The sequence below is a fragment of the Ammospiza caudacuta genome, chromosome 8, assembly GCF_027887145.1.
Source record: "Ammospiza caudacuta isolate bAmmCau1 chromosome 8, bAmmCau1.pri, whole genome shotgun sequence".
NCBI classification, from domain to species: domain Eukaryota; kingdom Metazoa; phylum Chordata; class Aves; order Passeriformes; family Passerellidae; genus Ammospiza; species Ammospiza caudacuta.
In genome coordinates, this window is record NC_080600.1 from 13778213 (window position 1) to 13801728 (window position 23516).

Below are 23516 nucleotides of genomic sequence, written 5' to 3' on the forward strand. Positions count from 1 at the left end.
ACACAGCCCCACACCCAGCCATGGTGAGGCAAGGCTGGAGGCACAAGTGTGGGTTAAAGTGGACAGAAGGGCAAGACTGACCTTTTAGGCAAGTGTAACCTCAGTTTCTCTCTCTGTTAAAAGCAAATAAGCACAGCTTTTGCAAGTAATTGTATTGCCAAATATTCTTCTAGCCAAATTGTCTTCCTTCATCCTTCTGCTAGGAGGCAAAATCCTCTTCCTACACTGCTGCCAAAAGTTTTGATCAACATCACAGACATCCCAACCAAGCTCACGGATACAACCAAGGTGCAATCTTGGTCACAAACTCTAAGTATTATAAAAATATATAATATATATGATTATGTGTGATTAAAGCAAAAAACCACTCCTACCTCTCTTACTAAACCTGCAGATATTTCAAATGGTTCATGAAGATTTGAACTATATTTGCACCGCAGTCAGTACCACGAGGACCACAAGTGGGATAGAAATCATATAAAATCCTACAACTGAGCAATTGGTAGCAATTGGTCTGTGAGTTTGGATTACTCTTGCGCGCTTAGAATAATTATGCAATGTTTAGAAAGAAGGAGAGGAATAAAAATGAGACAATTATGTATTTTTTAAGACGGTAGACATATGCATCACTATGACACATCTATAGTAGAATGGAAGAGACAAATGTTAGGATCATCTTAGGTGGATAGTCTTAAACATACATCTTGTATAATAATAAAATCATAGAATCCTGGAATGCTGTGGGTTGGAAGGGACCTTAAAAATTATCTCATTTCAACCCCCTACCATGGTCTGAGAGCCCTGTGTAGCCTGGCCTTGAACACTTGCAAGGATGGAGCTGCCTCAGGTTCTCTGCAAGTGTCTCACATCCTCTGTGTAGACAATTTCCATCAAGTATCTGATCTAAACCTGCCCTCTGTCAATGTGAATACATTCTCCCTTGTCCTGTCACTACATGCCCCTCTAAAAAGTCCCTGTCTACCTTTCTTGTAGGAACATGTCCTAATGATGAACAAAATGAAACATATGATCCTAATATCTGTAAATAGTGTATGATTCATATCTCTTCTGGAATACCTTTAAGCAAACTGCTTAAGGGGGTTTGAGAACCCTCTGCACGACAGCAGCTCGGGGTCGCACCACACCAAGCCGACACACTCCACACGGAGCACAGTTTCCAAGCCTCATTCCAAACATCTTCTCCACCTTGGGCCTGTCCCGACGCGCTCCGGGACGCGGCTCCCGGAGCTCCGGCCCGCCCGACACTCCCGCCTGCCCCCGTGAGGGGGCGCGAGCCCCCTCACGATTCCCGCCGCCCGGCCCGCGCGCCCGCGCGCCCGCGCGTGCTCTGCCGCGCCTGCTGATTGGCGCCTCGTCGGGCGCGCGCTCTGCCGCGCCTGCTGATTGGCGCCCCGTCGGGCGCGCGCTCGCCCGCGCCTGCTGATTGGCGGTGTTGTGCGCGGCCCCGCCTGCGCGCATGCGCCTGGTGCGGCTGGTTCCGGTGTGTGTGTGTCGGAAGCGGGGCTGTCGCCGCTGCCGGGTGAGCGCGCCCGCTGCCCGCCGGGGCCATGTCGGGGCGGCCGCCGCGGCTGGAAGATGGGGAGAGCGCGGCGCTGCGCCACAAGGAGGAGCTGAGCCGAAGGGTGAGCAGAGGCGGTCCCCGGAGCCTGTCGCCTGGGGTGCAGCAGTGTGAGGCAGAGGAGGGCGGGTGCTGCCAGGGACCGGGGTTCCTGTGCCCTCGGGCCCCGAGAGCGGCCTGCGTTTTGCGAGCCCGTGTTGCCTCGCTGATAGCTCGCTCGCCAGATCGGTATTTTGGGTCTTACTGCTTGAAATGCCAAGTGAGGCGCAGTGAGGTTTTTCTCACAGACTATCGGGGGTTTCAGGAGACGTGCAATGGTCGAGTCTAACTCCTGCGCTGCGCAGTACACACCAGGAATCAGCATGTGCCTGAGCACATTCTCGAAAAGCTATGTGAATTGTGTCAGGCTGGTGCTGTCACCGCTTTCAGTGGGGAGTTCAGTGCCCAGCCACCCTCTGGGTGAAGAACCTGTTCCTGGTATCCAATCTGAACATCCCCTGACTGTCGCTGGTCACCAGGGAGAAAAGATCAGTGTCTGCCCCTCCACTTTCCCGCCTAAGGAACTTGAAGAGTGCTGTGAGGTGTCCCCTCCAAGTAGCCTCACCTGCTTCTCATATGGCTTCCTTCTAGCCCTGTTCAGCTTTGTCTGCCCAAAATGTCCCAAGGGATTTCAGCCATAAAGGCTGGTCCTCTCATTTATCCACTCCGTCTTCCCTGATACCCACAGCTCTGTTCAGTATGCAATAAACCAAGCCTGTGAAACTTTCACTCCAAAAAACCTCATATCAACCTGCCAGTGTTCCAATAGGGCCCACAGGGAAGCCAGAGAAGGGGCTCTTTGTAAGGAACTGTAGTGATAAGATAAGGAGCAATATGTACAAATTGAAAGAGGGCAGATTTGGGTTAGGTACTAGGCAGACATTCTTTGCTGTGAGAATGGTGAGGCACTCACATGTTGAGAAGCTGTGGATGCCCCAACCCTGGAAGTGTTCAAGGCCAGGAGCAGCCAGGTCTAGTTGGGTGTGTCCCTGCCCGTGGCACGGGGCAGGCTGGGACTAGATGATCTTTAAAGTCCTTTGCAACCCCTTAACATTATGTGATTATATTTAATGAAAAATACTTCTGCATGGCCACATATAGGGACAGTGATGTTTTTGATTGCCTGGAAGCTGCAAAACTGGGACATCACAGAGCTGCAGGTTGTCACTTCTGTTCAGCCTAAGTGGTTTAGTCCATAGCAGAGGATGGCTCTGCTGCTCTGCCTTGTTGGTGTGTAGGTACAAGAGATTGATGTAGCTCCTGGAAAAGTTGCAGTTTCAGTGTGGCACATTCAGTTTGGCTGACCTCACTTTGTGGCTTTTGAAGGTAGGAGAAATACCAATGCATGCAAAATAGCCTGTTTCTAGAGAAATTAAGTATATAACTGTTATACTTACTTTAGTGATTCAGCTTGACATGCATGTTGCTGTCTTAAAATATCAGTAGACATGCTCACCACTAGGATTATACTATGATGTCTTATTTTTATTCATTAAATTCAAATGAATCTTTTGCCTTTCAGATTAAGGAGCAGAAGGTTGTAGTTGATGAGCTCTCTAATTTGAAGAAGAACCGGGTAAGGGTTTTACAAATTTGCTTTTAACTATTTTATTTTAGCAGAGAAATAAACATAAAGGCAAGAGGGGCAACAGAATCAGAGCATACTGTCTTTAATTTGTTGTAATCCAGATTTTAATAAACATGTGGTCAGGTGTGCTCAGAATAATTTGTCCTGCAAATTATTTGGTTATGTATACTTGGGCAGTGTTGGGGATTTTTGCTTTTTTATGTTTTATTTGAGTTATTTCATTAAGATGTTCGGATTCATGAAGTATTCTTACTTTTTCTGTGCATTTGTTTAAAATAGAATGTGATCCCTTGTGGATGAGGAAAAGAGAAATTCAGATTTGTCTTAGGTTGAGCATTAAATGCTTTTGATGGTACAGCATTAAAATGCTGGTTCACGTGGCAGAACTTACCCCTTCACTTTTATACCAGGAGTGTCTCTTTGGACCCACAGCAGCTTCTGCTGCAGTGTGGGTCCAGAATCTGCTGCTTTGACTTAATACAGTGTGGGTTTTGTTTTACAGAAAGTTTATAAGCAGCAACCCAACAGCAACATATTCTTCCTTGCAGACCGGACAGAAATGCTGTCTCAGTCCAAAAGTAAGTTTGCAGTGTAAAAGTATCTCAAATTGTTAATGTTTAAAAGTTGCATTTGTAGCTGATTTCAAAGGCATGCTAAAAACTGCAGCTGTGTGTCCAATATAGAGTAATAGGAGAATGCATAATAGAGGTGATAATGGGACAAGCATTAGAAGAGTATAAATTTAGAAGTATAAATCTAATTTTTTGGAGTGAACAATTGCTGCTTCTCTTTGCTTTGATTTGGGTTAATAGCATTGCCATTTTTATCATCAGTTCCCTTTTCCTACTACAAATGCTGAAGTCATAGTGATTATATAAGAGTTGGCCATTCTCCTGTTGCACTGTGGCTTTCTTTGGAAAAAAAATCATCATCTTTGTATAATTAAAGAGGAATATGCTACAGCAAGCTTAAATAGCTTGTGTTAGTAGTGATGGAACACAAACATAGCTCTTTGCTTAATTAGTGTTTTATGTTTATCACTTTAATTGAACAAGTGGCTGGAATTATTAATGTTGTAGATATACACTGAAATTTACCTATGCATAAATGTTCCTTTTTGTGAAACTGATTTTTTGTGTAATTTTCTCTTACACAGACACATTAGATGAATTAAAGAAGGCACATCAGGAGCTGGAAAATTCAGAAAAGGCTAAAATCAAGAAGTAGTTGATGTGAATTCCCCGTTGCAATGTGTGGCATTTGCTGTGTTGTTACCTTGTGCAGCCAGCGTGCGATCCATGATTTCCTCAGTGAAGACATCCTCTGCCATCTAAGAAGAAGAGGCCCAGACAGTAGCCAAGAGTTGATAAAAACTGTGTCTGATCTCTCTTATCAATGTGTGTTTTCAGGCCACGTACTTCACATGAGGGGACTGGTGACTCCTCAGCCTCTGGAAGATGCCAATAACAATGTTTTTCTTTGGAATGGAGAAATTTTCAGTGGAGTGCATGTAGGAAATCTAGAGAATGACACTGAAGTAGTGTTTCATCACCTGGCTTCATGCAGCAGTGAAATGGACATTCTGTCACTCTTCTCATCACTTCAGGGTCCCTGGGCTTTTATTTATTATGAAGCACCCAGCCACAGTTTATGGTTTGGCAGAGATTACTTTGGCCGTCGTAGTTTGCTTTGGCAGTTCAGTAATGAGGTTGACAGAGCTTTCTGTCTCTCATCTGTAAGTGGTTGTACTGAATCAGGCAGCCAATGGCAAGAAGTCCCAGCATGTGGAATTTTCAAAATTGATCTCAAAGCTTGTGCAGCAACTAAATCTTTGTCTTTAACATTGTTTCCATGGAAGTACAGCTGCAGAGAGAAAGCAGTAGAAGAAAAATGCATTAATGTTCTTGACCAAGTGTCAAAAGACTTACCAAACCATGTACATCTCGTGCTGAATGAATCAAATCTTAGAGCACCAGTCATCCCCTTAAATAAAACAGTTTCTAAAGCTTCAAGTGCATGTCCAAGCTCTAATTTTAGCAATATTAACGGTGTGGTTTCTGTAGAAACCCTTCAAGAATTTCTTGCAGAGGAACACAAGAAAAACTTAGCCTGTCAGTTTATTGATGTTTTAAATGAAGCAGTCAAGAGACGAGTCCTGTGTCTCTGTAGAGATCCAGATCAGATAACAAGAGAAGTTCCAAGCATGTCTCATAAGAGAGCACATATTGCAGTGCTCTTTTCTGGTGGCATTGACTCTATGGTTATTGCAGCCCTGGCTGATAAACATGTGCCTTTGGAAGAGCCAATTGATCTTCTTAATGTAGCTTTCATGATGAAAGAGCAAGCTAAGCACAGGGGAACCACTAAAAGACAAACTGGCCATGAAGTACAGCTTGATTTGCTTTGTCCTCAAGAAAGCTGTCAAAATCCCGCTGCTGACACTGGTACTCATTCATCCTGCTTTGATGTTCCTGACAGAATCACTGGTAGGGCAGGACTGAAGGAATTAGAAGCCATTAACCCTTCAAGAACCTGGAACTTTGTGGAAATTAATGTTACATTAGAGGAATTGAAAAAAATGAGAAAAGAGCATATTTATTACTTAATCTATCCACTGGATACAGTCTTGGATGACAGTATTGGCTGTGCAATTTGGTTTGCTTCCAGAGGAGAGGGCTTCATTAGTAACCAAGGAGAACTGAAACCATATAAAAGTCCTGCAAAGGTACTGTTTTGTTTTATTTTCTGCCTAGTGTTTGACTTCTGCATGTAAAAGCAGTTTTCTTGTTTTAGAAATCAGCTGGGATTTTTCCTATTCATGAGGCTTCTGAAATTATGTCAGAATGTAGAATATTCTATAATTATATAATTTGTGTAATTCTAGAATTAAAAATCACATTCAGTTCTCTTGTCATGTAATGTGCATGGTTTTTCAGTGAGCTTGGATATGCAACAATATCCAATGGAAACAAATAACCACCATCTATAATTTTTGTTTCTGATTTCTCACTTCTCTGTTCCTGAAGGAACTGTTTGATTTCAGCTGTTGAAGGCACAGTAATGGGCCAGATGCAATAGTGTTTTTTCTCTTGATAAAACATTTTACTGTACTTACTGAGTAGTGTAAGTCATTTTTACTTTGTGTAATGTAGCTGGTAAATGAATAGTACTCTGGGTGTACATTCAGGTAACTACAACATATGACATATTGACTTTGGCAATAATTTTTAAAGGTTGGTGTTTAACAAATGCTGTTTATTATCACAGAAACTAACAAAGACATTCTTCAAATATACTGGTGTATTTGTGATACATATGGCATTATTTTCACGTTTTTTTCCTTGCTCCACTAGCAATATTTGTGTGTACTTTAAGGTCTCATAATTTAAGTTACCAATGACTGTACTGGGAATTGTTTTAGGCTTTGTATATGTGTAAGGCACAGCCCATTCTGATAAGTAATACTTTTAAAAGATGTGTATTAAATTTCTCCTTAAAATGTAGTTAAACCTTTAAAGTCTGTTACAAATTAACTTGCATTGATACTAAGATTTCTTCTATTCTGTTTCCTCAGGTTGTGCTTACAGGAATTGGAGCAGATGAGCAGCTTGCTGGGTACTCTAGACATCGTGTTTGCTTCACCAAAGATGGCTTAGAGGGTCTTAATAAAGAACTTGAAATGGAGTTAGGGCGCATTTCTTCTCGAAATCTGGGCAGAGATGACAGGATCATCGGTGATCATGGAAAAGAAGCCAGGTATTACTGTTTTGACTCAGAGCAAAACTGATTTTGCTGGTTAGATGCAGTTTTTCACACCCCTAACAAATTCTTAATTGAAACTTCTGTGTGTTTTATTGTCTCTACTTGGGCTGCGATTTTGTTAATGTGTACTGTGTTGTGCAGTTTTTGGTTTTGTTTTTTTAAAAAGTGGTCTGTAGTATATTGTGGAAGAGTTTACTTAAGGAAATTTAGCAATTTGATTTCCATCTAGAGGTTTTAAGAAGAAACAACAGATGTTGAAATAGGCAAATTCTAGCTGGTTTTATCATTTTAAGCTAAACAGACTTTGCACAACTTTGAAGTGTTCTGGTGTGGACCTTCGGGGAGTGTCTCTGGAGAAAGACAGTGTAACAGGAACTGTATATTCCTATCCCTGCAGTAAAGCATAGTCAATATCCACCACATTTCCTGGCTGTTAAGTCCGAAGAGTTGAAGAATCATTTTATTTGTGCCTACTTCTCCATGCTACCATCAACTTGAAAAAAATTCCTTAGGTGTTGTCCAGGAGCAGAGGCCACTCAGGTGCATGAAAGGTTTTCTCATGTGATCTTTGTGCCAATATTTTTCCAAATCTTAGTTGCACATTTTCAGTTCAGCACAAGAACAGTTGAAGTGGGGGATGTGCAGTGCTCTTAAGCATGCACATGATTAGGTGTGAAAGCCTGAAATTCAGAATGATACCAGCATTTGTTGTGTAAATCTTTTTGTTTCAAAGTTACAGTGTAGTTTCACTCAGTCTTTGCATGTGGTAAAGGGGAAAACCACGATTATTCCTATAGAATTTTTAAAGGGTTTTTACCCATGTAAATCTCTCTTTCAGGTTTCCTTTTCTTGATGAAGATGTTGTCTCATTCCTCAATTCTCTGCCTGTCTCAGAAAAAGCTGATTTGACCTTACCTCGAGGAATTGGCGAGAAACTGATTCTGCGCCTTGCAGCCAAGGAGCTGGGCCTGACAGCCTCAGCTGTTTTGCCAAAAAGGGCAGTACAGTTTGGATCTCGGATTGCAAAACTAGAGAGCAACAGTGAAAAAGCATCTGACACATGCAGCAGGCTGAAGTTACTTTCAGTAGATGCATTGTAGAGCTGTATCTGGAGATGTTGCATTTATTCTATACACAAAGTCAGTAAATCAAGTTTTCTTACAATGTTTGGTCTGGGCTTTTTTTACACACTTGGGCATAATTATTAATAATCAGAGTTGTACATGTGTGTGTGTACAAGGAACTCACTATGAATGCATCCTGTGCTTTTTTTTTGTTTTAATATTAAGATGCTGCTTTTTGTTTTAATACTGAATGCTTAGTTTATAGTAACTGGAATTACTTTGGTGATTGCAACACAGCATTTGTTCCTCTGACAGCTGATTTCAACACTTGTAATCCAAGTATTGTCCCTAACCATAACAGCATTGAAACAGTTTTCATTGAACTATTTATTTTATTAAGTTACTTTTTAAGATGCCAACCATCGTATCTCTTTTAGTTTTGGCACCTTGATGGAATCTTCTTCAACTCTTTTTGAAATATCAATTCCCAGGGGAGCTCTAGAAAACAAAATTATGTATTTGTTAAAAATTAACATTGCCATTGCCATATCACACAGATGTACAGCTTCACAGACCTCATTTACAATTACATGAGAGTCAAAGTATTTCAGTACAGTCCCTGCACTTCTAAGACTGTGACCATTAAAACAATCCATCTCAAGCTGCACCTGGAAATACCTTTACAATGAGGAAATATTTGTGTTTGTAGCCATTCCAAACTCTAGAAACACAGTTGTGATTTTCAAAGCCATCTTCTGGGCCAGTTGTTCTATTTAGATTCTGATTTTAGTTGATAATTCATTTTATGTCCTGCTGATGAATGTAAAACACTAGAGATTCACAGGTAACTACTAAGATAACCTTAAATAATTCATTGTCTACAGCAAGTAAAACTTAGGTTTTTATTCACTGAAATATATACAGCAAATTATTTTTGAAGTATTTTATAATTTTTCATCTGAAAACTGTAATACATTTTTTTTGCATCGAGACCATCCAAATCTCTTTTTCTGAAAATGAAAAGGGAAAAAAAAAACTGAAAAAATTCCAAAGTTTAAGACCAGCTGGTACTTTTGAAATATCTGCATTTTGTTTGGCCTTAAGCCTAACATCTATACAATCATAGTAGGAAAATACATAGAACTGTTATGATGTATGATAAATTAAATTTCTGAGCCAAAATAAACATAAATACCAGCCACAATAATTTGTATTTAAAACTGCCTTAACTTTTAAAATTTCTTTGTGCTGCAGAGAGACTCCTCAGCAGCTTGTGCCTGTTTTTCATGTGACCTGTTCCCCTTTCCCAGCCTACAGTGAGGACAGAGCCTGGGAATGAGCAGTCAGTCCTTTACCTTGGCTCATAGCGGACGCCAGCAGTGCTGTGAAGGACCCCCAGCCCTGCACGGAGCCTTTCAATGCCATTCCTGAGCAACAAAGCAATTACAGAAAAATGTACATCACAACTCTGGTTCAATCAGCACGCAAAGAGCTCCTTGACTCTCATGTCAACTTTGCATGTGCTCCTGTAATGTGTGTTAAATAGAAACAACTCTTACCATGCAATCATAACACCATTATCAGTGCAGAGTCTTGGAGGAGGACACAGCAAAGCAAAATCATTTGCATCTGCTAGATTCTGTAGAACTTTTCTGATGTACTGATTACTTGCAACTCCTCCTGATACAACCTTAGAGCATTTCAAAAAGAAAAAAAGGCATTAACTCAAAAGTACTTATGGGTCACACAGAACCAGCATCATGTTTAGACAAGGGTTATCAGTTGAAGTTCTACAGAATAATAATAATAATGCTGCATTTAAGATTAAAACATACCAGAAAAGAGTATGCTAAGCTTGCTTATTATGCAAAAAGACATTCCTGAAGCAGGTCAGTCTAATGGAAGGTGTCCTTGCCCATGGCAGGAGGGTTAGAACTGGATGATCCTTAAGGTCCTTTCCAAGCTAAACCCGTCCATAGTTCTGTAACTAGAACAGCCATCAAGTATTGGGTAGCACAAGGGCAAGTTGTTCTGGGAGGTTAGATTAGATGGTAAGAAAATCTCTCTCTAGCTTCAAACCCAGAGCTAAATATTTATATGACCGTTGCTTCAATATTGTTGGTATTTTAACAATATAATACATACTGAGATCCTCCTCATATGTCAAAGATACAAAGTACAACAAGGCATCTGCATCTTCAAATGATGTTATAGAGTCAGCTATACAAAGGAAAAAAAAGGTATACCCACCAAAGTGGCATTTTTTGATGGCAATATGCTGTTTTTGATGCAGAAGATCATGGCTCGATATGTCCTCTGGATGATATGAACAGCCACTGCATGCTGTACAGCAGCAGCAACATCCTTAACACAGGACAGGATCTCACCTTCCTGAATACCTATAAAAGCATATCATCAAAGGGGGCTCCTGAGTGTAGGTTGTCAAAAGCTCAGTTTGTATCTGACTGCCTAAAAATACCTTCTTCTTTTTCTTTCTGCACAATGGCATTATAGACAATGTTTTGCAGTCCGGAGAAGGAGAAGTCGCAGTTGCGATACTGCCGCATGGGCAGTCGGAAGGTGAGCCGCTCCTGGTTCCCACTCTGAGCCAAGTGCTCTATGGCCTGCCCCCCAGCCATGCTGTGGCACTCTGGGTGCTTGCTTAGAGACAGCCTTCGTGCCACCTAAGAGATGACAAACAGCAGACTTGGAATCAGTTCCTCCTGCAATGGCATCACCGTACCGCAGTCTATAGGGTAAAATGTGACACCAAAACATCCAATCCAATGTGAAATTACAAACAGGGCATGCTAAGGGTAAGACACAACATCAGCCCAGCAGGATATTTTTTTTCGTGGAGTATGCAGAAATGAAATTCTAGATCAATCTGGGCAAACATGAGGATCAACAAATTTTTCAGGAAATATTAATTACTCCATTTTTAAGCTATAGGAAACACACACGGTCTGCCATACTGTATTACCAGATACACAGGAACAAAGCTGGTTTCAGCTTTTGAAAATCCTCTTTATCATTCCATGCACTCCCCCAATTTTTTAATTAATATGCACAAGTACTGTTTAAAAACAGTGCTGAGAACAAAGCCCTAAGTGACCACCTTTACAGACTGTATTTAGGGCCCCAGAAAACTTAAGATTCTGAAGGCCAAACCATGCTTTTCAAATCCAAAAAACTAAAATTAGAAATGCTTTAACATGCACTGTTTTAAACCTAAACAGCATAATAATACCTCTATAAAACACCTCTATAAATCTTCTCTAATTAATACCAACTTCTTTGTATAATCAGTGTCAATGAAACATCCAACACCAGTTTTGGTTATGCTGCCTATTTGCTAAAATACAATTAATGTACATACATTACAGTTGATGTTTTGTGTACATTTTTAATGGTCTTTCGTATCTTACATATATGGCATTTCAGAATAGACAAAAAGTTACACAAAACTTGTATTGCATTGAATTGCTGTCCTCAGGCTGATGATATTACTACCATTATGTATTATAAAAGCAATAAAAAGAAGAGAACACTAAGGTAAGGTAAGGAAAGGGGATATTACCTTATCCAGCATGTCACCCGGTGCGATGTCGATGGACTGTCCAAGCAGGAGGAAATCTGAAACTCCCTGTGCTACTGCCAAGAGACAGTGGCCTCCAGAGATGAGGAGAACTAAGAACGGGAACTCCAGGGGATGTGTGAGCCTGATGGTGAGTGCGTGAGCCTCCATGTGATGGATGGGGATGAAGGGTTTCTGGTGCCTGCTGACCAGGCCCCGGCTGTAGTGCAGCCCCACGCCCAGGCTCAGAGCCAGCCCGGGTTTCACCGTGGTGGCCACGGCCGCAAGCTCGGCCACAGAAACGCCGCTGGCACTCAGGGCCTCTTGAACCACTCGGTCGATGTTTTCTCTGTGAAGCTGCTGTGCCACCACGGGAATTATTCCTCCTGATCTAGTAAAACCAAGGAATTGCAATGCATTGGTGGTTTATAGCAGATAGAATGCCATAAAAATAGTTTTCAGGCACCTCTTAACCTCGTCATATCCTGCCTGTTTCCTTAGTGCGTTTTCAAATGCCTTGTTTAGTGTCAAGGGCACTGAAGGGAGCATAATTATCAAGGCCAGAAAGGATGTAACTTGCCCATTTTTGGTACAGATGCTTTTTAAATGTATCTCAACACTGTTCCAAAACAATGTAATTTAATATTCACAACCCCTCACTTGTCAGCTCATGTTCTTAACGACCAATGCTTATATTTGACTAATTTTTCCTTTAAAAAATCAAGACATTTGCTGATTTTAACTGTAGCAATGTTTTCATCTTTTATTCAAGCTAGAGAAGTAATCTGTCTCTCTTTGAAAGAAAACACTGGAGGAAACTCGTTAAATTCATGGCATTTATTTCCTCCCCCTTATTACTATCTCAGGCAGTACTTGTTGAGGCCAAAGTAATACATCTTCATATCTACCCACCACTTATTGAGTTTTATGGGGCAGGGAAGACTTTCATATGGATATTATAAGTAACAATAACAGTAAAATCGTTCTTAAGGTAGAAGCCTTGAGAGAAGTCTGTTCTTACTGTAAATGAACTTCCTTCTGACAGTGCAGTGCTTCTCCCAGAACACAGCCAGCTTCATCCACCACAGCAGCGCCGGTGTCATCACAGCTCGTTTCTATTCCCAAAACCAGCCTGTGAAAACGCCGCTTCCCAGAGTGCGCAGAGCTGGTCCTCAGCCACGCAGCTCGGCCGTGCTTCACCGACCGCAAAACGCTTTTGGCAATGCTGCTCATTGTTTTTAATCTACCTGGTGGTTACGTTTAGAAGAGAACTGTACAGTTTATTATTAGTGGATGGTTTTCAAGCACGTGTTCTGCTCTGATTTTCCGAAGAGCTTTTAAAGTCATGAATGGCCACACACGACATTTAAGACCCTAAGAAAAAAATAGCTGGGAGGTAACTGGTCTTGTTTTACCTGAATTACGTGTGAAGAGAGCTTCTCACTACGCTCGGTGGCGGTGCCTCTGGCAGCCCTAAGGAGGTCACAGCCGGCCCGTGGCCGCAGCAGGAGCGCTGCCGTGCGGGCAGGACCGGCCGCTCCGCCGGGTCACAGGCTCGGCTCCACCTCCGCGGATCCTCCAGCCCCGGCCAGAGGAGCGGCGGCCGGAACTGCCCGGTCCCAGCCGAGTCGCGGCGCACTCGCGTCCTCCCCGTGTCGCGATCTGTCGCCACCCCCTCCCCGGGCTCGGCTCCGCCCCGCCGGGAAGGCGGGCGGTGCTCCGGGCCGGCGCAGCCGCCGTGCGGAGAGCGGGGACCGTCGGAACCCAGCACGTCCCTCTGCGTGTCCGGAGTTGCCGGGACCCCTGCCGGGCGGCTCGGAGACCCTGGCACGCAGCCCAGAACACTTGTGGATTTGATTATGGCCCGTGGAGCAAATTACCAGCTTTGTATGAGGACCTCAAAGTCACAGAAGTTTAAATAGTATAATAGTAAAATTACCACAGGGTGAAAAAGGTAGATTTTGGGATTTTTAGAATGGGGGTTTTGGGGACAAGATGGAGGGAATTGGGCGTGTCTAGCCTTTCTTCTTTTCTTCTTGGTCTCTATCTTCTGCTGTGATGCTGGCACTTGGGATTCGTTTAGAATAGAAGTTCACTGGCTAACATAGGTGATAGGTATTGGAAAGTAATTGTAAATATGTTATACGTAGTTTGTAGTATAAAAAGACAACACTGCCCCAAGGGTGGTCAGAGTGCCGCTGGCTGCCTGGCTGGGCAGAAAGAGAATTTTATAGATAAGATACAATAAACAACCTTGAGACTGAGAAATGAAGAGCCCTGACTCCTTCTTCAAGCGCTGGGCGGGGAAAAGAGACTTTTGAACTTTTCTCGCGGTCACTCTGATCAGCTAAAGATCCCTTCAGGGGACTCCTCCGCAATCCTCCACAAAGCTTTGTCCAGCCGCCCCCAGGCACCCCGGACCTCGGGACACCAAGTTCGGGTCGTCTCCTGCAGTCCCTGCCCAAAGGCAGCACAGCCTTGTGATGGTCATTATTTAAAAATCAGCCAGTTACCGCTTTCTGTGCAAGCAACAGACAGAAATAATTACTTCCAATTGCTAAAGAAAATTCATAACTCATTACCCTTTTTTAACATCTTTATCAATAAAGTAAACAGCTGGAAAATTGCTGTAGAAAAAAAGTAAGTACACCACTGTAGGCTTGTCTTTTGATATTTTTAATATTTTTTTTTCCAGCTCACTGGCTGCCACCGCAACCAAGATGTAAATCAAGTCTTACATGAGGTCTTCCATTAAATCAGAGCTGGTTTGGGCTGGCAGACACACAGCAGACTTCAAAATTCATCCTTTTCCCACGACAGAGAAATAAGCGCTCAGAGCAGTAGATGTACCTCTGTCACTCCAATTCCAGAGCTGATAATATACAAGATTACCCCGTACTACACAGTACCCCTAAAACACAGCATTCCTCCACGTTTCCAAGACATGCAAGTTATCTATACCTTTTTCTGCAAAAGCATAGTTAGTCCATGTGATTTGCCTACTCACCTACTTCTAGTTCAGCTTCTATTCTAGCTTACGACCTACACAGCTTCTGTGTTCAGACACTTGCTCTGTAACAGAGCACCTTCTCCTACAACAGCAGCAAGCCTTTCCCCACCACCTCACTGGCCTCTCAGCTACTGAAAAATAACCCATCAGAATTGCAGAGAAAACAGTCAAAAATTCAAACCTAGAAATTGCAATTTTTCAGGATGTCTCACTTACACATAGAAAAGTCAGTATCCTGGTAAGCAAAATGAAATAAACATAACAGTGGCAACTTGTAAAAGCGTACATAAACTGAGCTCTTGAGTTGATGTGGAACTCCCCTGAGCTGGCAGTTAAGGACTTTGTTCAGTTATTGTGACAAAAGAAAAAAAATTAAAATCACAACAACAGAGAAGGCAGGAATGATACCATCAATTTACGCTCACTGCCACAGTACTTACTGTGGGACAAACTTTTACAATGCAAAAACAAGCACAACCACTTACAATCCATTACAGCAGAAACTACCTAATTTCTCTTAATCTAAGAATGTGGCCTCACCAGTCCTTGGCATCGAGGATTCTGGATTTATATGTAAAGTTACCACCTGCATTATGGATGATGGGTATTTGTGAAACTCTGCTCTCCATTTCAGCTGTTACTTGAACCTTCCTTACAAGCCACTTGCATCAGCCACACGTACAGTCTTAGTGGGGATTAGGCTTTAGAACTGGGCCTGCCCAGTTCTTCAAGGAAATCTTTCTTCTACATGTTTCCAATCCACATTGAAGTATCTGAAGGCATCTTCTTACAAAGTCGATTTTCATCCCAGACAATGCTGCAGGAAGCAGGAATTGTATCTCAGACATAAAAGCATCTCTCCCTGGCTATGATGAGATACTCAGCACAGCAGACTACTCGTTTCCTTCACCTGGGGAGCAGCAGTAGCCATGTCAGGGGCAGCCAGTGTTGAACCTTCTGCTCAGTATTTATTGATGCCAAAGAGTCGAACCCCGTGCAACTGTGGCAGCTTGGGGATAAGCACAGTCAGGAGGGAGGCTGTGTTGAGGATGAAGTGTGTGGGATCATACTTTGTATAGAAACTCGTCAGGAAGTACCTGCAGGAGAAAAGGGAGCAAGCTTAGCTGATGGCAGCCTTTTCTAAAACACATACAAAGCACAGTTGAAAGAAGTGCTTGAATGATTAGTAAGATTTTACTGGTTAACATCTGTATCTGTATTGAATATCTCACCAGAGGTTCTAGAGTATCTACAGCAAAATTATGGTCTAAGTCTCTTCTTCCCATACCTCTCAAGGTGCTAAAAAGTAACTCTTAGTTTACTATTTTCTTCCAGCACTTATCCCCACCTTGAGGAGTTATATATATTTTCTCAGTTTCTTGTCCTTTATGAGCCAACCTTCTAAACATCATGCAGGATCTTCCCTCCCCTCTCACTGCCATATAAGTGGACATGTAAATTTTCTTCAAGGACAAACAGAAATACTTTTAGAGTCAGATAATAAATATATATCTGATTTTTCTTAGTTACACAACCACACTTTTGTCAACAGAGACAGGTGAATAGAATTCCTATGCTATTTGCATAGTGTAAATAGAAGACCATATGTACAAAGCAAAACTGACACTAGATCCCATCCACTGAGGAATGACATTTGTAGCTCACAAGTTGCAAAACAGTTAATAAATGCTGTCACAAATTAGTTTAGATTTTCAATATTTATGACTTCACAATCTCTTAAAGAAATTCAAGAGTTAACAGGAAGTTTTCCTCACATTTCTAATCATTAAAACCTGTCCCATTAGTAACTATTTACAAACTTTGACTTCAGTATGTGGAGTGTCAAAAGCAGAAGAAAGATTGTTGATTACACAGCCTGTAAATAAATACTTCCTACAGCTGTGATGTAGAAATAAACAAACAAACAAGAAAAAAAAGACAGAAAATGCTTTTAGACTGTAAATTGCAGCCCGTCATGTTGCAGCTTTTGAAGTCACAGCTTTATGTGTCACTTGATCCATAACACAGTTTTGAACTCACAGAATTATAGGAGAGATTGTGAAGAACTTCCTTGAAGATGTGAATTGTACTCCATAATCCAGTTGTTCCCAGTGTGTTAGTAGCCTAGCTTTGCCCTGATCAGGTGTTTCAAAAGGAGTTCCCTTTACTGCATGCAAAAACACATACATTCCCTGGGGAAAATAAAAAGTGAACACAGAGGCACTTTTAGTAATATTTTAAAATAACTGTTACATGGTTCAATGCATTATAAAATTTAAAAAATAAAATAAAAAAAAGGAGAGTGAGTGATTTCTCACCCAGAAGAGCTGCTAGCCTGTAATGACAAGTTATTGAAGAGGAAGGAAGAGACAAGAAGTGATTTGCCTGAGACTGTGCAGAGTCAGAATTAAAGCCCAAGTCTGTGTGGCATCCAGTCCACTCCCTTGCCTTCTACACTAGTAGGCAAAAGTTCCTTGCATTCATCATTCCTTGCAACAGAATTTTAACAAGCACTGCAACAAGTGTGGATTTGTATCACCACTTTCCTAGCACAGACTTAACAGAGTGATGAGTAGTAGAGTGTGCATAAAGCAAAACTCTACCTACAAACACTGACAATATCACACCAACTCCTGAAAGCTTTCTCACCCCCTTATCAGCTTCAAATCCTTAGAATGTGACTAGGCATTCTGCTGAATGCCATCTGTCCACCTCTTTGCTGCTTCTCCTTAAACATGCTGGACTTTCCTTGTGACTGCTCCTGTTTGATGGGAACATGCCAGGTATGGTTTGTTCTGAAATACCAGTTTGGGCCTCTTGGTTTCAAACAGGAGAGTACACCCTCTTCCAGTTTGAAAAAATACTTGTTTTCTATCAAAGAGAGCACACCAACTCCAGGGAAGAGTCTCTATGAGACAATATCAAAGATTTCCTTCTATGCACATTCAAAAATTTTCATAAGAAAGCTTTATATAGACAAAAAAAAAATCACATTTCTTCCAAACTCTTATAATGGAGGTGAAATCTCAGCAAATCACTTCATGTCTCCTTCCATCTTTTTTTGGAACAGCCTCCAGACCAGAGCCCTGTGAACCTAGGACAATTGATTTGCTTAATTAATTTTTTGATTCATGACGTTTGCAGTGTCTATTTTAATAACCATAAAGACACTTTTAGGACAGATCCAACTGCTTACTCCACATTTTATTTCCCAGTGGTACTTGCAGAAAGAACCATCAAAACTGCTTTCAAGGTTAGCTAAGAGTTTTCCATTAGTGGAAATACAAGATTTTTTTTTTTTTTGTCAAACCATTTGAGGATTTGTTTTCAAGAGAAGTGCCATTTAACTTCTGAAATATCCAACAGTGCAATTTATACTCATCTTGCAGTGTTTCACTACAAAACTACTTGCCAGTGCATGCTCTCATCCCTGTTGTCATTACAGCTACTTGCAATGAGTTCAGTAAGGCATGTGGGAAATATTTAGTAATACTTGTCTCTGCCAACATCTTCTGAAGTCAGACATGTCTGATGCTGTCAAAGATAACACACAAAACACTCTAATGACAGTTACAATTCCACCAGTAGTTTTAAACCTATCTACAAAACCAAAAAGCTCAAATAAAAATTACAAGTTTGCATTCAAAGGGTATTACCCATCCTCAGTGAACTATCATTTTCCTCAATCAGGAAGGAGCTATCTTTTTGTCTTCTTTGCTGGTAATGTTAGGAAGCTGAGCTAGCAAACCTCAAGTATGATCTAAATTGCTGGGTTAGGGCTCTCTTTCCTCTAAGCATGGCAGGACCAATACAGATAGCTGCACTACTTTAACTGGCTACAGGAAAATGATAGCATCCTGGGGAGAGGAGCAGAAAGCAGCTCACAAAATCTTTTGCATACAAAAGTCATCATGCAAGCCACAACCCTCTGAATAACAACTGGTTTCAGGGCTGGGGTCAAAGTAGTTTAGTTTTTCTCACTGCTTTCAAGAGAGATTACTCTAATGTCCTGCATGGTGACAACATTGCATGCTGAAGTCATTCTGAGTTATACAGCCTGGCCAGAAAGCAAAACTAAAAGAAATAGAATAGAAGCATTTCTCTTAAAGAAAATAGTTAGGCTGCTAAAATTAACATTTTGGGATACTAACAGATGTATGTGGAAAATTAGTAGATAGTGTCCAAGTATTAAAAATGTGGTAGTTTATGGATTCAGCACAGCTGTCTAATAATATACAGAACACTGTGAAAGTTGGTTGGCATGATGATTTTATGTCTGCAACCTACCAGCCTAATTAAATGCCATTTGAAAGAATACATAACTACATAAAGAATATTTCATGTCTTTCATGCTTAAACTGAAAGTGGTTGTGTATCACCCCTCCTACCCCAAACAGCCAATCCTTTGTGGATAGGCCAAGGAGAGGTGGTGTTCTGGACAGCAGGATCTCACTGTCCATACAGACTGGCTACTTTCCTCTTCCCTTGCTACTGAAAATAAGTATTTATGAACAACCACTACTCAAACCCTGTTCCAAGAGAGGGTACTCACCAGGTTGTGAATGACATTAGTTAAAGTCCAGGCAACAGGGACACTAAAGAAGGGAATGCTGAGCAGGACAATGTGCAGCATGCCGACTCCCAGTGCGTATGTCAGCCACATTCCACGGCTGTTCATCACCCGAGTGTTGGGATTCACCTCGCTGTGGGCAACTCCTACGTTCATTTTTACCCTATAAAACAGATCTGTTTGAAGACTGAGACTACTGTTACAGAGGAGGACTTAACATACGCAATTTTCAAATGTGGGAAAAAGCTGCTTTAAAGAAGCACGACTGGAGAGAGCACAGATGTACCTCAAGATCTTCAGGCTATGGTTTATAAAGAAATCAGTACAAAGGGACAGTTGGGAACCATTTGTTTAAAACAAGTCCAAACAAATAAAATTCACAAGCCTGCTACAGAAGGGACATTTCAAAAAAAATAGTAAGCTGTGATGTCAGAAGCTACAGTTGCAAAGCCGTAAGAAACCAAGCTAATAACTTTAATCCTCTGAATTTTCTCCATCCATGACAATATCCAGAGCTCTTTTCCACTTCCTACATCAGACAATCTTCCTCCTCTTTCTTGTTCATGTAATGGTTAGTGAAGAATTCTGCATATACCCACTGCCCAGCCACCTACTTCTAGAAAAAGTAATAAAGGAGTAATCTATGCCTCTTTTTCTGGAAACAAAGTGCAGATTCCCTCCTCTCCCCATCTGTTAGTTTCCAGACAGACATTTTCATCTCCTAAATCCGGCCGAAATTAGAAAACAGGTTCAAAAGTTTTCTAAGCAGACACATGCAGAGATACACAGAATGATTTCATATGGTGATACATCCAGGAAACTGACAGAACTTACCTACAATGTCACTCTCATCCTATTGCAGTAAAATTTGTAATTATAAATTTAAAAACCTCCTAAACTATTGCTTACTTACAACTCACGTGATCTCTGGGACTATGGATATTCATTTATGGGAGCACGATGAAGTGGGGTTTTTAGCAATCATCTGAATCAGAATACAAAAGGACTGTTTAACCAGCAAAAGCAAGCTTGCTTTCGGTAGGAAGTTTGTTTCTGACACTTATTTATTTTATACTCCATACCTTAGAGGTATGGGGTATAAAATGAATATAAAATACCCGAGTATTCTGCAATATGAACAGCAGTAGACTAAAAATAGCTACGCTGAAGCTGAACCCGAACCGGGGCACTGCCGACCTTACCCGGGACCTGTCGCCAAGCATTCCAAGCCGTGCACTCGCAGGGCACACATTACCTGGGATGGGCGACTCAAGGCTGTTCCTCTCTCTCCGGGATGCAGCACCCGCCGAGCCAGCACCTAGACAGACATCTTGCCGTGACCCGCCATCCCTTCCCATTCCACACCACGAATCTAGCCCGATCCGAGGGGCAGCTCGCCGCACCGCCGCCTTCCCTCTGCCATCCCTGCCCTGCCGGCCCCGCTCCGCCGCCGCCCCGGCCCCGCCGCTGCCCCAGGCCGGCCGTGCCCGTGGCCTTCTCCCCAGCCCCGGCGCGCAGGCGGCCCCGGCCGCCCGTCCCTCCGCCCCCCGCCGCGGCCCCACCTTTCCGCAGCCCCGCGGCCGCCGAGGAGCCGGAGCGGAGCGTCGGGCGCCGGCCGCAGGTAGAGCCCGCGGTGCCCGTGGGCAGGGCCGGTGGGGAGGGGAGCGGAGGGGCCGGGCCGGGCCGGGCCGTCCGTACCGCCCACGGGCGCGGGGCGGGCGCGCAGGTAGCGCAGCCGCGGGGCGGGAATGGGAGCGGGAACGGGAGGGAAGCGCCGCCGCCTCGCTGAGGCCGCGCCGGGGCCGGGGCGCCGCTTCCCGTGGGCAGAGGCCGGGCAGGCCCCGGGAGCAGCTGGCACCCCACCTCTCGCAGCGAGAACCGGGAACTGCGGACGGCTCTGTGGTCTGGGGTAAAGTGGAGGGCCCGTAGGGTTTATCTGCAGCTTTTCGCCCGCTTTTTCGGCTCGTAAACCGAATAAATGCCTCAGTGCGCGCTGAGGGAGGGCCCCTGAGGAAGGCGGTGCTCTGAGGGGGGGGGCGGGGTTCTTGGTGTGGCTTCAGACGTCTGTAGGGCCGGAACCGTGAAATTTAGGTAGATTTTACTCCTGGTTTAGCTGCGGATGGGTAGAGCCGCAGTTGTTGGCATGTCGGACATGTCTGTAGAAGGATGCAAGGGTTAGATCAGTGATGGGGCTCCCACGCAGGAAATGCTGCGCCTTCCCACAGAGCAGGGCTGGAACGCCTGTGGTCCGTGGGGAGTTACAGTAGTAAGATGGCTTGAGCTGACACACGTGTCTCTTAGCTAAAAAGCATCATAGGTTGGGTGCCTTTCCAAAGGTAGGACATCCCAGAGGTCCCTTTGTGCCTCCCAAGAGATGTTCCCGAGATGTGGCCAGCGTTGTGTCCCTCAGCTGGGGTCCAGGGCAGGAGACGCCACACGGCCGGGAGCTGATTCCTCTCCCGAGCTGCCCGCATCGGTCACACCTCATAGAAAATTTGTCTTTGAGGTCTCCAGCGTTTTTGTTTTTAGATCCTCCCGTATCTTAGTCAGTGTCTTTTGATGGAGCGACATCCAGCTCCCATCTGATTTACTCCCATGAGTGAAACGTGAAGCACTTGACACGGGAGTCCTGTACAGTGCATGAATGCCTCAAAACCTGCCTCTCTGAACACGTGTATGTGATTTTAACATGTGTACGTGATATTAACATCGGTTCTTCTTCAGCAGTGCACGTGTTCTCCTGATCCTCTTGTTTTCCAGTTGGTACAAAAACGATTCATCGGATATCTTTACCGCATTTGAAAGGCAAACTCCCTTTGCAGTGTAAATAACAATAATAAAGAGAAACCCTCTTTGTAGCTGTTCCTAAAAAAGTTTCAGTGCTGCTTGTACTTCACAACTTCCTCCCCACATCCCCCCCCCCCCCATGCCAAGTAACCACAATTTTACTTTGTCTTTTATGTTTGAAGAGTAGCTGTCTTTAGAAGGATGTTGAGGCCGAGAAACGTCCTGTAATTGTTGTATCAGCTGCATACACCCTGCAGGGCAGTGATGCTCAGGGGTGTTGGCTGCAATCCCTCACCAGGACCTGGCTGTGTCAGGAGGAAATCTGAAATCTGTGTTTGTTCCATTCCTCCATGTGTGCTCATATCCTTGGGACAGGTGCTGAGTGTGCAGTCTGTGTTCTTCAGCAGATACTTTGGACTGAATCAATGGGAAAGCCAGGACTGCCAGGATTGTTTGCCTTTCAGTGTAAATAGCATTATATAACATAAACCAGAGAAGAGAAGAAACCTGTCTGAACCATTCCCCTGCCTTTCTCATATGCATATAAAACTGTGGTTGAATTCTTTTGTGGCAAGCTACAAGGATCAGCAAAATGGTTTTCCTGGGGTTTGGCTGTTTGTGTCAATGTAGATACTTCAACAGAAATACATGCTAAAATTCACAGATCTGTGTACCATCTCTTCATGGGAGAGTGTCTCTATAATACAGGAAGAATTTTATGGCCCTTTGTATTTCCAATAATTAAAAAAAGAAATCTCCACTGGTTTATAAGGCATCTTCATTTTCAAGTGAGAGATGGAGTGACATAGGAATAAATGACCTGCCTGAGGGCACACAGTGCATCAGATCAGAGAGGCAGGACTGTGATAGAGAACTTTTTTGGGTTTGGTTTTTATTTTTGCCAGTATATTCAATGCTATTTCCATTGAATATGGCTTTTCCTCAGCACCAGTGTGTTGCCTCCCCACTTCTCTCCCAACACCTATTGACTGCAGAGGAAGCTGTCTGTCCTACTGTAACTTGAAAATTTCGCTTTCCAGACATAATGTTGTGTTTTTCTGCATTTCAAAGTTCCTGTGAAACAGTTTCCTAGAAATGTGTAATTGTTCCTTTTACATTCTTTTTCTGTTTTTTTCTGTGCAGCTGAATCTTTCCACCATGAAACAGCTGCCTGGAGAGACAATTAGGCTCCTTTCAAGTTCTCAGGTGATTACTTCAGTTGTCAGTGTGGTGAAGGAGCTGATAGAAAATTCCTTGGATGCCAGTGCTACAGGCATTGATATTAAACTGGTAAGTCTTTCTCTCAGAAAGAATTGGATCTAGAATAAGATGCCAAGAAAATTGTTCCATTGCAAATGTGATTTTTAGGCTATTGTGATTTGGGGAATGGCAATGATTATTATATATTTATATGTATATATTTTTACCTCAAGTAAAAATGGTACAAAATTAGTTTCTATTTGTGTTTTTGAGGCCCTGCTCTGAAACAGTAAGGCATATTTGTGCTTCTGGCTGTATTGTGGGGAAAAAACTGTTAGCT

General features: G+C 42.9%; 5 protein-coding genes across 9 annotated transcripts in view; 3 read left to right on the forward strand and 2 right to left on the reverse strand.

The window, feature by feature from the left end:
- The first annotated feature begins 1496 nt into the window (after positions 1-1496).
- On the forward strand, positions 1497-4592 carry ASDURF (ASNSD1 upstream open reading frame). The gene is made up of 4 exons (XM_058809291.1): positions 1497-1643; positions 3141-3194; positions 3709-3784; positions 4363-4592. Exons 1-4 carry the CDS (start codon positions 1569-1571, stop codon positions 4431-4433), a joined length of 276 nt encoding a protein of 91 aa, XP_058665274.1. The 5' UTR covers positions 1497-1568; the 3' UTR covers positions 4434-4592.
- ASNSD1 (asparagine synthetase domain containing 1) lies at positions 4456-9142 on the forward strand. Its single transcript, XM_058809288.1, has 3 exons — positions 4456-5931; positions 6781-6962; positions 7807-9142. Exons 1-3 carry the CDS (start codon positions 4456-4458, stop codon positions 8066-8068), a joined length of 1920 nt encoding a protein of 639 aa, XP_058665271.1. The 3' UTR covers positions 8069-9142.
- On the reverse strand, positions 8411-13255 carry OSGEPL1 (O-sialoglycoprotein endopeptidase like 1). 2 transcript variants are annotated; one of them, XM_058809290.1, is made up of 8 exons: positions 13025-13255; positions 12631-12856; positions 11613-12000; positions 10512-10716; positions 10283-10431; positions 9592-9722; positions 9388-9459; positions 8411-8530 (listed from the first exon to the last, which is right to left on the reverse strand). In XM_058809290.1, exons 2-8 carry the CDS (start codon positions 12840-12842, stop codon positions 8440-8442), a joined length of 1248 nt encoding a protein of 415 aa, XP_058665273.1. In that variant the 5' UTR covers positions 12843-12856; positions 13025-13255; the 3' UTR covers positions 8411-8439. The 2 variants fall into 2 exon arrangements, with proteins under 2 accessions (XP_058665273.1, XP_058665272.1); XM_058809289.1 differs by having other exon boundaries at positions 12631-13206.
- A 1014-nt stretch (positions 13256-14269) lies between these two features.
- ORMDL1 (ORMDL sphingolipid biosynthesis regulator 1) lies at positions 14270-21170 on the reverse strand. 3 transcript variants are annotated; one of them, XM_058809097.1, is made up of 5 exons: positions 21053-21170; positions 20445-20507; positions 19172-19352; positions 16660-16811; positions 14270-15716 (listed from the first exon to the last, which is right to left on the reverse strand). In XM_058809097.1, the coding sequence occupies exons 3-5, from the start codon at positions 19343-19345 to the stop codon at positions 15581-15583; spliced, it is 462 nt and encodes a 153-aa protein (XP_058665080.1). In that variant the 5' UTR covers positions 19346-19352; positions 20445-20507; positions 21053-21170; the 3' UTR covers positions 14270-15580. The 3 variants fall into 3 exon arrangements, with proteins under 3 accessions (XP_058665080.1, XP_058665081.1, XP_058665079.1); XM_058809098.1 differs by lacking the exon at positions 21053-21170 and adding an exon at positions 20752-20890; XM_058809096.1 differs by lacking the exon at positions 21053-21170 and having other exon boundaries at positions 20445-20660.
- Positions 20772-23516, forward strand: part of PMS1 (PMS1 homolog 1, mismatch repair system component) — a 44099-nt gene continuing 41354 nt past the window's right edge. The window contains exons 1-2 of one of the 2 annotated variants that reach the window (XM_058809094.1): positions 20772-20810; positions 23120-23266. In XM_058809094.1, coding sequence (XP_058665077.1) covers positions 23135-23266 — 132 coding nt within the window. In that variant the 5' untranslated portion in view covers positions 20772-20810; positions 23120-23134. Of the gene's footprint in view, positions 20811-21045; positions 21099-23119; positions 23267-23516 lie in introns of those variants that run through there. The other variant, XM_058809095.1, reaches the window with a different exon arrangement.

Coding starts and splice junctions, on each gene's coding strand:
- ASDURF (XM_058809291.1), top strand. CDS start 1,569: ATGTCGGGGCGGCCGCCGCGGCTGGAAGATGGGGAGAGCGCGGCGCTG. Junction 1,644..3,140: donor AGGAGGAGCTGAGCCGAAGG/GTGAGCAGAGGC, acceptor TTTGCCTTTCAG/ATTAAGGAGCAGAAGGTTGT. Junction 3,195..3,708: donor CTAATTTGAAGAAGAACCGG/GTAAGGGTTTTA, acceptor TTTGTTTTACAG/AAAGTTTATAAGCAGCAACC.
- ASNSD1 (XM_058809288.1), top strand. CDS start 4,456: ATGTGTGGCATTTGCTGTGTTGTTACCTTGTGCAGCCAGCGTGCGATC. Junction 5,932..6,780: donor CATATAAAAGTCCTGCAAAG/GTACTGTTTTGT, acceptor CTGTTTCCTCAG/GTTGTGCTTACAGGAATTGG. Junction 6,963..7,806: donor GATCATGGAAAAGAAGCCAG/GTATTACTGTTT, acceptor TCTCTCTTTCAG/GTTTCCTTTTCTTGATGAAG.
- OSGEPL1 (XM_058809290.1), bottom strand. CDS start 12,842: ATGAGCAGCATTGCCAAAAGCGTTTTGCGGTCGGTGAAGCACGGCCGA. Junction 12,001..12,630: donor CAGAAGGAAGTTCATTTACA/GTAAGAACAGAC, acceptor TGGTTTTACTAG/ATCAGGAGGAATAATTCCCG. Junction 9,723..10,282: donor CATCAAAAAATGCCACTTTG/GTGGGTATACCT, acceptor AAATGCTCTAAG/GTTGTATCAGGAGGAGTTGC.
- ORMDL1 (XM_058809097.1), bottom strand. CDS start 19,345: ATGAACGTAGGAGTTGCCCACAGCGAGGTGAATCCCAACACTCGGGTG. Junction 16,812..19,171: donor CTAATGTCATTCACAACCTG/GTGAGTACCCTC, acceptor TATTTTCCCCAG/GGAATGTATGTGTTTTTGCA. Junction 15,717..16,659: donor ACAATCTCTCCTATAATTCT/GTGAGTTCAAAA, acceptor TTTCTCCTGCAG/GTACTTCCTGACGAGTTTCT.